Source organism: Mesoplodon bidens (assembly GCF_964165515.1).
Source record: "Mesoplodon bidens genome assembly, chromosome: 4".
Classification (NCBI taxonomy): Eukaryota; Metazoa; Chordata; class Mammalia; order Artiodactyla; family Ziphiidae; genus Mesoplodon; species Mesoplodon bidens.
In genome coordinates, this window is record NC_138160.1 from 95,860,377 (window position 1) to 95,872,765 (window position 12,389).

The 12,389-nt window shown below is 34.6% G+C and overlaps 1 protein-coding gene across 1 annotated transcript in view; it reads right to left on the reverse strand.

Moving 5' to 3' along the window:
- The window catches only part of CCDC112 (coiled-coil domain containing 112), a 30,464-nt gene that overhangs the window by 7,232 nt on the left and 10,843 nt on the right, over positions 1-12,389 (reverse strand). Inside the window, exons 2-5 of the mRNA XM_081232960.1 lie at positions 9,815-9,936; positions 5,622-5,743; positions 2,732-2,821; positions 384-459 (exon numbers count right to left, since the gene is read on the reverse strand). Coding sequence (XP_081089086.1) covers positions 384-459; positions 2,732-2,821; positions 5,622-5,743; positions 9,815-9,936 — 410 coding nt within the window. The remainder of the gene's footprint in view (positions 1-383; positions 460-2,731; positions 2,822-5,621; positions 5,744-9,814; positions 9,937-12,389) is intronic.

The window sequence follows — 12,389 nt, forward strand, 5'->3', positions numbered from 1 at the left end:
AAAGTTTGAAAAATAAGATACAAACCAATCCATATTAACCTTTCATTTTTCTTCAAATTTTATTATTCCCAACTCTTTTGATGTCATCTTCTCCACTTTACATTATTAACATTTATAAATCTAAGCCTTAAAAGAGTTTCCTCAGAGAAAAAACAATCTTTCAAATTCTTATTTGAGATTTTAGTGTCCAAATATAAATGAACATTCACTTCAAACATGAAAAGCAGTCTAAAACCTAAAGCAAAAGAAAAGAGGTTTTATATTGCCTTTGTGTAAGACTAGTATTAAATACATAACAATAAAATAGTTTACATACAACAACCTAGTAAAGAGTTATTGAAAAAAGGTAAATAATTGTATATTAAAATATATTTAAAACATACATCAACCTCTGCTCTTCCTTAAAAGTGTTAATTGCATTTTCAATTTCTTCCATCATTTCTCTGAGCTTTTCAACAACTGTAAAAAAAAAAAAAAGGAAAAATTATGTTATGTCATATTTTATTATGACTAAGAATTAAAAATTAGGAAGAAAATGAGAATGTTCCCTTAATTTAAAAACATTTCTTAGCCTAAAGGATAAGAAAAAAATGTGCTTTTAAAAAGTGAATTTTTATGATTGCAGTTTTTTGATAACAGATTTTTTCCTATGCACATATCTTAAATATTATTTTTTCCAAAAAAATATTTTATACCACATATTTTTTTGTGACATGCACTTTTTCTTTAACAAAATGTTGTAGTTAATTTTCCATATCAATATACATATGGCTACTTCATTCTTTTTATGGCTACATGGTATTTCATTGTCTAATGCTACCCTAATTCATTTAATTAATTCTCCAACTGATGAACCTTTAAATAGATGCAATGCTGTAGTAACTATCTTTGCATACATATTTTTGCATGCTCAAATAAATATTTTTATTTTATTTTTAGTTTTTATTTTATATCAGAGTATAGTTGATTAACAATGTTGTGCTAGTTTCAGGTGTACAGCAAGGTGATTCAGTTATACATACACATGTATCTATTCTATCTCAAATTTTTTTCCCATTTAGGTTATTACAGAATATCGAGCAGAGTTCCCTGTGCTATACAGTAGGTCCTTGTTGGTTATCTATTTTAAACATAGCAGTGTGTACATGTCAATCCCAAACTCTCAGTCTATCCCTGCCCCCTCAAATAAATACTTTTAGAGGATAATTGATAACCTTAAATGCTAAATCAAAAAAGTATGCCCACTTTACAGTATGCTAAATACTGTCACACTGTCCTTCAAAGAGGCTCTATCTCTTTACAGTTCTTGAGAGTGCTCCTTCCCACGTAATTCTAGCCAGTTCCAAAATAACCAAAAATTTATTGTCATTGATTTAATTGATATTTTTATAATAATTAATAAGCCTGAGCACTTTTTCACATGTGTTCTGTGTTTCTTTTGCTATAATATGCAACTTAGAATCTTTGCCCATTTTTCTGTTGCTCTAATTTGTAGGTACTCTTTACACATTATGGATATTAGCTTTTTAAGTTACATATATACTGCTAATATTTTCCTAATTTTTTCTTTCTTTCTTTTTTTTTTTTTTTTTGCAGTACGCGGGCCTCTCACCGTTGCGGCCTCTCTCGTTGAGGAGCACAGGCTCCAGATGCGCAGGCTCAACAGCCATGGCTCACGGGCCCAGCCGCTCCACGGCATGTGGGATCTTCCCGGACCAGGGCACGAACCCGTGTCCCCTGCATTGGCAGGCGGACTCTCAACCACTGTGCCACCCGGGAAGCCCTATTTTCCTAATTTGTATTTCAACTTTGCTTATGGTTTTGAGGTATTATTTAATAGTCAATTATGTCCACTTTTTTCTTTATGGTTTCTGATCTTCGTCATTCTTATAAATTATAATACAATTATAAAAATATTAACCCATGTTCCTTTCTAATATTTTAATGGTTTCATGTATTAATTTAATAAATAATAATTATATTTACTATTTTTTATTGCTTACTATGTTATAGGCAGTGCATAAATGCTTTATGTGCATTGTCTCACTTCATTCCTGTACCAACTCTATGAGTTAGGTTGTATGATTATCTCTATTTTAGAGCTAAGTAAATGAAAGCTCAAAGAGATCAGGTAACTTACCTAAAATCACTTAACTGATAGTTCAAGGATTTGACCCAACATGTGTCTGATTCTTAAGTCCATACATCTTGAGCACTTTACTGTATTGCTTTGATCTCTCAGGAATGAATGTTGGCTTAAGCAAGGAGGTAAGGATACAATTTTGTTTTTCATAAATGACTAGAATTTGCCCCAATACTACTTAGCCATTCCCTTAGGTATTTGAAATGCCTCTGAAAGGCAATAATTTCAAAAAGCAAATGATGGGAAAACACTAGGCTAAGAATCAAGAAATCAGTCTTTTTTTCCTCTTCATCAGCTGAATCTGAATCTTTGCATACCACAGATTCTTCATCCTGTATGTGACACTATTATCTGTTCTGTCTACTTCATAATTTGTAAGGGTTTGATAGCATTTTAAAGATAAAAAAATACATAAACACCAGATATTACAGTATTCTGATGTATCCTTATTAATCCATAACCAAAAAGTAAGGCTTAGCTCCTCCATTAATGCCAAATAGAAAAATTCTTACTAGAAAAGTATAAACTTTTCTAATGAAAAGAAAAAACTAATACATAAGAAAAAATATAAAATCTAAATTTACTTACAATCAGGTGTAGGCTTCACATCTTTTAACTGATGCTGAAGTTTCTTTACATTGCTGTGTATTTTGGCCAATTGTTGCTGGATTTTTACTCCTGTAAGGGAGAAGTATGTACTTTAAAATAACTCTATGACAAATGTGGTTCAGGATTCTTCACACAAGACTGATCACCACCATTTAATAAATGATAGTGAAGAGCAATTAAATAATGAACAAAAGATGGTTATTTATAAGTGTCAAAACAGCCTGAACAAACTCTTGCTCTAACTAAACCATCTCTCGATTTCCTCTAATGTTTTAAAGCACAATAGGCTAAATCTTACTATAACCTGTGCCAAGGAAATGTCCTTGGAAATATTTTTTTAAACTCTAGAGACTGAGTTATTGGACACTCAAATACATGGATCAGTAGCATAGGTTTAGTCATGTTTTGTTCTTTAACAGTTTTTTTCTTTCTCTTTTAATTTGTTATAATTTATGGACATAGATTTTGACCTCAACTATTGTTGGAATATTAAAACTGTGTAACCAATATTAATTCTATGAATACTGACAAACTTCCTAGTGAGAATTAACTTCATCTAACCACATCCTCTAAGATACCCCCTGGTGTCACAGTCATGGCCTTGAGGAGATGTCTCAGGTGCCATTTACTGGTATGTATGCTACAGGTTGCCAAGCTCAGCCAAACGACCAGTCTGAAGTAAAGTATTAGGCCCACAATAAAAGCCTGAAGAACAGAAGAGGGTCTCAAAGCCATTTTCAGATGTTCCGTATCAGCAGCAGGAAGACTGGATTCTTCTCTCATATTTTCTTTCTGAAGTTGTAATCTTACTTTAATATTTACTTAAATTATTAGGCTAAAGTCAAATATTCACATTCATATACATATTCATATAATAGTAATATTTTATCATCTTTGGGTATTTTACTTACGCACCCCCCTTATTTTTTTGCAACTTTTCCACAAATGAACATGAGGCACCAAAAGGCGCTGTTCAGAAGTCCTTAAAAGCAATTATTTTTTTTAAAGTTTACCTTTAGGCCTGAAGCCAGTGCTAATATTCAGAACAAACCTCAAATATGTGTATGTGACTTTGGCTTGTTCTATTTTTTATTAAAATTCAAGTGTTCCATAAAAGTAGAAACTTTATCCAATGTATTTTACAGAGTCTTACTGTTGAAACTTTAGGTCAAGAAACTTCCCTAGTAAAGTAATCAGGAAAGTGTTTTTTGTTGTTTTATTTTTGCCATAGTTTGATCAGCTACAGTGATACCGCTATAGGGCAAATGATCTTTTTAATTTTTTTAATTAATTAATTAATTTTTTTGACTACGTTGGGTCTTCTTTGCTGTGTGCGTGTTTCGGTAGTTGTGGCTTGTGGGCTCTAGAGCACAGGCTCAGTAGTTGTGGCACACGGGCTCAGTTGCTCCACGGCATGCGGGATCTTCCCAGACCAGGGCTCAAACCTGTGTCCCCTGCATTGGCAGGCGGATTCTTAACCACTCACTGCGCCACCAGGCAAGTCTGGGCAAATGACCTTTTATTAATTCATTTGGAACTGACATTCTGCACTGTAGGCAAACCATTCAAGTACAATATTACATAAATTCAGGCTAAAATTGTGGCATGATATTTGATGTAAGGAATATGTATTTAGTACTCCTGAGCTGTAATATGTGAAGGGGAAATTTCTATATCCTTAAACTAACACAGTGCATTCCTTTTTCTCCTAGATAAGATAAACACAAAGTGTGAATAAAGAGAGGCAAAATTGTAGAAGAGAAATAAAATGATAAAAATAAAGTTGCCTTAAAAGGGGGAAAATCAAATAATTTAAAATGCACAGAATGGAGACACTCTACTTAATGGCATGACTGAGAGACAGAAAGATCAGCCTTGCTGTTGTCTGTAAAAGAACTGAGGGACATTAAGAAATATTAAACAAGGGATGTTTAGATTCCTTTATGAATCAAAGAGGAGAACCGGAAATTTGGTCTTATCATTCCAATACAAGAGGGAGAATGATTCTTGCCACTATCTCACAAAAGATGACTTTTTAAAATAGCGCAATCTTACATTCTGAAAGGAAAAATTTATTAAAATATTCTTTTAATTGACTATAAGGGAGTCCCATGAGCAGTATAATCTCTATATAATAAGTCTTAATATTTTATAAAGCTTAGTGGGTTGATAATCATTATTTTTCCTTTAATCAAAGCTGTTTTTATTATTATAACATAAGGACTTTGCAGCATATAAAATCTACTCTACAAGGAAACAAAGTATTCTTGTAGAATTCTTTTTTAAGGCCAACATTTAGTACACTGTTAACAATGATTAATATTCATAACAAACAACAGAACATATTCACTGTACAACCTCTAAGGCACTTTCTTATATATTATTTCATCAGATGCACAGACAGCTCTACTATGGTAGAAATGGTAGGTTTTATATCACAGACAAATAAACTCCAGTTTAAGCAATTATGTGACTTGACCACTTCATACCACTAAGTACAGGTTCTGAATCTGTTGATGCTTACTTAATCCGGGGCTCAGTCAGTAAGATCGTGGTGATGAGCTAAGATCAGATAGCCCAGGAATCAATTTCCCTTTACTTTAAAAAAATTTAATAGCATTAATTGATTTGACAACCAGAAAACAAAACCCTCTTTTTCCTATTAAAATTAAAGAAGTATACACAGAAAACAATCCAGTCAGAATAACTAGTGACCCTAAAAATAAATACATATCCCTAAAAGATAAACTCATTACCAGCTAGAAAGTATCTTGATAGAGAAAATAACACAGTCAGTGAACAAAGACAAAGCACAGGGCAAAACTATAACTTTATATCTCAGGTTTTGTTCATCATGAACTCAACTTACTGTCTGTTTTCCGGCTGTTAATCAGTTTATTTTCCAATTCTTCCAGCATACTATGTTCAATTCTGAAGTCACTTTTTTGGTTGTAGAAATGATTGTGTTTATCTTTTTCTATGTTAATAACTCTTTAGGGAAAGAAACAAATAGTGTAAATATGATTTAAGTATATTTTTAATTGTTTAAAATATGAAGATACTTACAATCTGTACTTTATATTTGGATTAATACATCTAAGGATTCAAAATATAATTACTTGGATCAATAAGGCTAAGGAGTCAAAATAGTAGTTAGAAAACTGTTAAGTTCTACTAAAATCAAGAGTAATTTGAATTGTTACTTAAGTTACAAAATGTTAATTTAAGAAAATTTAATCATAGACTTGCTTTGAAAACATATAAACTTTTGGCTATTGATTCCAATTCAATCTCACCATGGGCTGAAAATTGTCACCACTGCTGATGGTTGCTTTCAATAGGAGATACTGTTAACTTTGTAGCATGAGGCAAGACATTTAACCTCTCCAGGCATGAACATCCTCATCAATAAAAAGTGAGTAATAACATTCACCACTATCCAACAGGGCTGTGATTAATATTGTATGAGATAATATATGTGAGGGATCTTTATACAGTAAAATGCACTATGGAAATGCAAGTTATTAATATTAGTAAAACTAAAACTTCAAAAGGCAAACAATCTAGGAATTTTCGTATATTTAAGGGATACTGTCTACATTTACTTCAAAGCTTCCTTTGTCTCATCCTTGCTCCTTAGCTTTAGTCCATCTACCTATTGGTAGATAGGACTTTTAATGTTAGCTTGAACCCTGGGGTAAAACAAAACAATTACCATCAAGAAACTTTTTTTAGTTGGACAAAGAAATTTACTTTCTCAACACCTGTTTCCTTTCTCCCCCAAGGTGGAAATTAACATGACTACTTCTCCACTAATCCTGAATTTAATGAGTGGTGGAGTATCTTTGGCCACTGACTTAATTTCATATAACCCAAGGGGCAACTATCTAAGGTAGAGTTTCCCAATCTTTTTCACTTGTCACACATAGAGAAAAGTTTAATATTCATAAGGCATACTGGGGTAAACAGATGAGAATGTCACAGGCCCTACCTGGCTGCCCCAAAGGCTGAGGAGGTCATAACTTGCACGTATGTTGGGAAAGGAAGGAAGGGGTAGAACAGAGACGTCAAATAGATGTCAGTCTGCAGGTCAACTCTAACAGATTGAGGGTAGCTACTGGAGTCCTGCACCGAGGACTCCAGCCCGTCTAGTCTCTGGTTGGGGTGGGGGAAGTTACTATGATCAAATAGAAATGTCTGTCATGGACACAGGATATGCGACGACAGTAAGTAAGTTATGTTTTGATATTCCTGGATTAGAAATATTAACCTATAAAGACATTCAAAACGTAATAATGGAGACAAATTGCCAAACATATGAAAAGGTGTTCAACCTCACTCATAATACGAGAAATGAATATTAAAACTATACCATGCTGGGGCTTCCCTGGTGCCGCAGTGGTTGAGAGTCTGCTTGCCGAGGCAGGGGACACGAGTTCGTGCCCCGATCTGGGAAGATCCCACATGCCGTGGAGCGGCTGGGCCCGTGAGCCGTGGCTGCTAGGCCTGCGTGTCTGGAGGCTGTGCTCCGCAATGGGAGAGGCCACAACAGTGAGAGGCCCACGTACCGCAAAAAAAAAAAAAAAAAAAAAAAAAAAAAAAACTATACCATGGTAACACTGTATACCTATCAGACTAGGGAAAAAAAATCACAACTTTAAATAATATATTCTGATGATAAAACTGTGATGAAATGGGTCCTCTCATATATTGTTGGTGAAATCATAAATTGCCTATGGAGGACAATTTAGCAATATTCATCACATTTGCAAATTCATATACCTTTGATCCAGCATTTCTACTTCTAGGAATTGTTCCTAAAGATACACTCACACATGTGCAAAATAATGTGAACCTATGTGGAAACTGCAATTAATTCAGCATTATTTGTTATAACATAAGATTTACTATAACCTAAATGTCTATCGCTAAGGGACAGGTTAAATAAATGATGGTACACTCCTACAGTGGAATACAATGCAGTAGTACCATGTTCTATGTACTGATAAGGAAAGATCCCCAAGATACACTCTTTTTTTAACAAAGGTTTTATATGAAAATGTTAGATATACCCAAAAGTAGAGAATGGTAAACTGACTCCCCTCAGATAGCTTCATACGATATATACCTCATATCACTCTGATTCACTCAACAATTTTACCTTTTTCCTCTCTTGGTTCAGCTACCTTTTCTTATCTTTTCTCTTCCTTTTTTGCTTAAGTATTCTAAAGTAAATCTACTACATTATGTAGTTTCACCCCAACATACTTCAGTGTGCATTTCTAGAGATTATGGATACTTGATGTATATAATTATAATGCCATTATCATGCCTGACAAAATCAATAATTCCTTGGTATCTAGGATATATTCTTAAGTTAAAAAAAAAACAAAACAAGACGCAGAACAGTGTATACAGTATGCTACCATTTATATAAAAAAGGAACCATCTGAATATGTCTTTTTATTTCCTTATAAGTACATAAAATATCTCTGGAAGGATACATAAGAAACTAATACTAGTTGAGGGGAAGGGAAGTGGTTGAAATAAAGACCTTCCTCTGTGGACCCTTTGATATGAACTGATTTTTGAATTATGTGAATGTATAACCTATTCTGAAAATAAAACAATTATATTACAAATGGTGTTCTTTCCTTTGTATCCAATGAGAATTGTTGGATTCAATTACAATGGATTTTTCTAATACTCTTTCAATGAGTTTTTCTAAAACCTTACAACAGATATAGGAAGATTAATCAGAGTTACAAAACCTACACATACTGATAGACAAGGTATCTATCTATAATGGCATAATCTACTGGTTTGCTATATATATGGACATTAACCGCCTGGTGGATTACCCTATCTAGAGAGAAACATGACCAGAATTCTTAACCTAGAGTCCAATTCTATCTAAGGTAATACATTTTGGAAATTTAAAAAAATTTGTATTTTATCAAATTCTGAGTATTAAAAATATAAGAATTATACAAATACAGTGAGAATTCAATCTCACAAGACTACAGTATGGTGTAACTTTTCAAAATTTGAACAGTACACTTTTTTTTGGTAGAATTTCTAAACAGACCCAACTGCCACTAATTCTGGTCCAGAGACTATTTCTTACAAATGACTCCTTTTCTCTTGGTTCCTTAGCAAACTGATATTGTATAAATTCAGAGCAGTGTTTTTACAAAGCCTCCAACTATAGGATAGGGTTGGGTGTTCTGGATACTAATTCTTTTATCTTTACTCATGATATTCATCATATTATATGGTGCTACTGATAATGTTAAGCATTCAGTAAATATCACTGGTTATTTTAAAAATACATATACACTAAAACTTAAAATAAATGCCAACTTCTCAATTATTCTAGTCATAATGTGCAGGATGGATCTGAAAGGGCAGAGACCAAGGAAGGGAAACCAATGAAAAGGCCAATAAAAAAACCTCAAAGGGGGCTTCCCTGGTGGCGCAGTGGTTAAGAGTCCGCCTGCCGATGCAGGGGACACGGGTTCGTGCCCCGATCCCGGAAGATCCCACATGCCGCGGAGCGGCTGGGCCCGCGAGCCATGGCCGCGGAGCCTGTGTGTCCGGAGCCTGTGCTCCGCAACGGGAGAGGCCACAGCAGTGAGAGGCCCGCGTACAGCAAAAAAAAAAAAAACCTCAAGGGTATAGCACAGGCTTTTCATTAAAATTATTCACTCACTCAAAAAGATTTACTAAGTGCTCACCTTGGTAAGTAAAAATGTATTTAATCTGTTACTTGATATATGTGATCTAAAGAAATAACTTTTGTTTTTGTTGATATACCCTGTTTCAAAATGGTAAAAATAAATAAAATTTAAATAACTATACTTAAAATTAACTTTATACTAAATAGCTTATTACCATTTGTCTATTTCACACTTCTCACCTTTCTCTTGTTTTACATCTGAAAGACTAGTGACTAGAATTTCGTAACTTAGTGTGGGATTGGATAGGGTGGAGTAGAATTTTTATACTGTTCACCATAAAATGGCTAGTAATGTTATTTGAAGATAATGTTTTTATACTTACTGATTTTTAAATTTTTCTGCTGTACGTATGAATTCTGCTTTCTTAGTCCGACTAACTTTCTGCTTCCAGTTTTGAAGCTGAAAAGGACGAATTCCACCTGAAGTACCAAAACAGCCATCACTCTGAATAGAAAACAAAAATAAATTTATCCTCAGTAATAAAAATGGTAGGAGATGAAGGTGGAATTTTTTCAGAGAAAAAACATCAATGATGGAGTTTCTCAGGGGATAATCTGGGGGCCAATCTTATTTAATTTTTAAAAATACATTTTGTGGAAGAAGGAATATCTATCTTAAAATGCTCAGTTAGTAAGTAAGATATGTAAAGTCTTCAGGGATTTTCAGAAAAAGATCTAATTCCTTCATTCAACCAGTCATTTACCAATATGTATTGAACACTTATGATGTGACAGGTGCTGCACTAGACACTAGGGAAACAATGATAGCCCATGATAATATGGCCCTTGACTTAAAGTCTAGTGAGGGGAACAGACTTGAAAAGAAAAGAGTAAAAAAGCAATAAATGAAAAAACAAAACAAAACATGGTAAGTGCTATTAAGGAAACAAACAATGTTGAGATGAAGATAATGGGGCAAAGCATTGGTTTTTTTTCTTTTTTTTTTTTTCAGTTAGAATGGCCACAGAAGGTCTATTTGAGGGGATGATGTTTAAGGAAGAATGGAGCCAGCCATGCCAAAAACTATAGGGAAAGGTGTGCCAGGCAGAGGGACTAGCATGTGCAAAAGCCCTAGAGCAGGAAAAACCTTGTCTAGTTAAAGCAGAGAAAAGGCAACTGTGACACGAGATTAGTAAAGTGCAGAGTAAAGTAGGAGATGAGGATACAGAGGTAGGCAAGTGGCACATCACTCCAGCATTTTAAGTCACTAGGGGAGTCTGGATTTTACTGAAGGGTTTAGAGTAGGAGAATGCCACGATACACTTAATTTTTAAAGGAAATCCTTCTGGCTATTTTTTTGGAGAATAAATTGATGGAAGGTGGAGGATGAGGTGAGGTAAGACTGGAAGCAGGAGAATCAATGAGGCAGGTGATGCAGCAACACAGACAAGGAAAGATGGTGTTCAGGGCTACCAGGGTGATGGTGAAGATTAAAAGTAAGAAGACTAAATATATCTGGGAGGTATAACCAAGAGGAATTGCTGACAGTCTGGATGCGGGAGAAAAAGAAAAAAGGAAACAAGCCTTTAAATTTCGAGAAGCAAGCAAGAATAAGGTAAGGAATTTAGAAAATACTTCTAAAATTGAGATATAATCTACATACCATAAAATGTATACATAAAGTTTACAATTCAGTGGTTTTTAGTATATTCACAAAGTCGTGCAACTATCAACACTATCTAGTACCAGAATATTTCCATCATACCAAAAAGAAACCCTGTACTCATTAAGCAGTCACTCCCCATACCCCTAGGCAGCCATTAATCTATTTTCCAACTCTGGATTTGCCTGTCCTCGACAAATAATATAAACAGGATCATACAATATGCAACCCTTTCTGTCTGGTTTCTTTCACTTAGTATAATTTTTTTTTAATTTATTTAATGTATTTATTTATTTTTGGCTGCATTGGGTTGTTGTTGCTGCGCGGGCTTTCTCTAGTTGCGGCAAGCGGGGGCTACTCTCTGTTGCGGTGCGCGGGCTTCTCATTGCGGTGGCTTCTCTTGTTGCGGAGCACGGGCTCTAGGCACGTGGGCTTCAGTAGTTGTGGCTCGCGGGCTCTAGAGCGCAGGCTCAGTAGTTGCAGCGCACGGGCTTAGCTGCTCCGTGGCATGTGGGATCTTCCTGGACCAGGGATTGAACCCATGTCCCCTGCACTGGCAGGCAGACTCTCAACCACTGAGCTACCAGGGAAGTCCCTAGTATAATGTTTTTTTAAGATTCATCCATGTTGTACCATGAATCTGTACTTCATTCCTTTTTATGGCTAAGTCATATTCCATACGGATCTAGCATATTTTGTTTATCTACTCATCAGTTAATGGACAATGGGGTTACTTTCACTATTTGGTCAATATGAATAATGCTACTAAGAACACTTGTGTACAAGTTTAAGTATGAATACATGTTTTCAATTTTCTTGGGTATATACCTAGCAGTGGAATTTCTGGATCATAGGTAACTCTTTTTTACTTTCCCATTTAAAATTTTTGTGTTTTTTTTTTAAAGCTGTAAGCCTTCTTATAAGTCCCTTATCAGATAAATGATCTGCAAATATTTTCACCAATTCTGAGTTGCCTTTTCACTTCCCTGATAATGTCTTTTGAAGCACAAAAGTTCTGAAAAAGTGCCAAACTGTTTTCCACACTGGCTGCACCATTTTACATTTCCACCAGCACTATATGGGGGTTCCAGTTTCTTCACATCCTCACCGACACTTGTTATTGTCTATCTTTTTTATTACAGTCATCCTAATAGATGTGAAATGGTATCTCACAGTGGTTTTTCATTAGTCCATAATCACTAATGATACTGAGCATCTTTCCATGTACTTATTGGCTATTTCTTTGAAGGAATATCTATTTATATCTTTCCCTATTTTTAAAATTGGGTTGTATT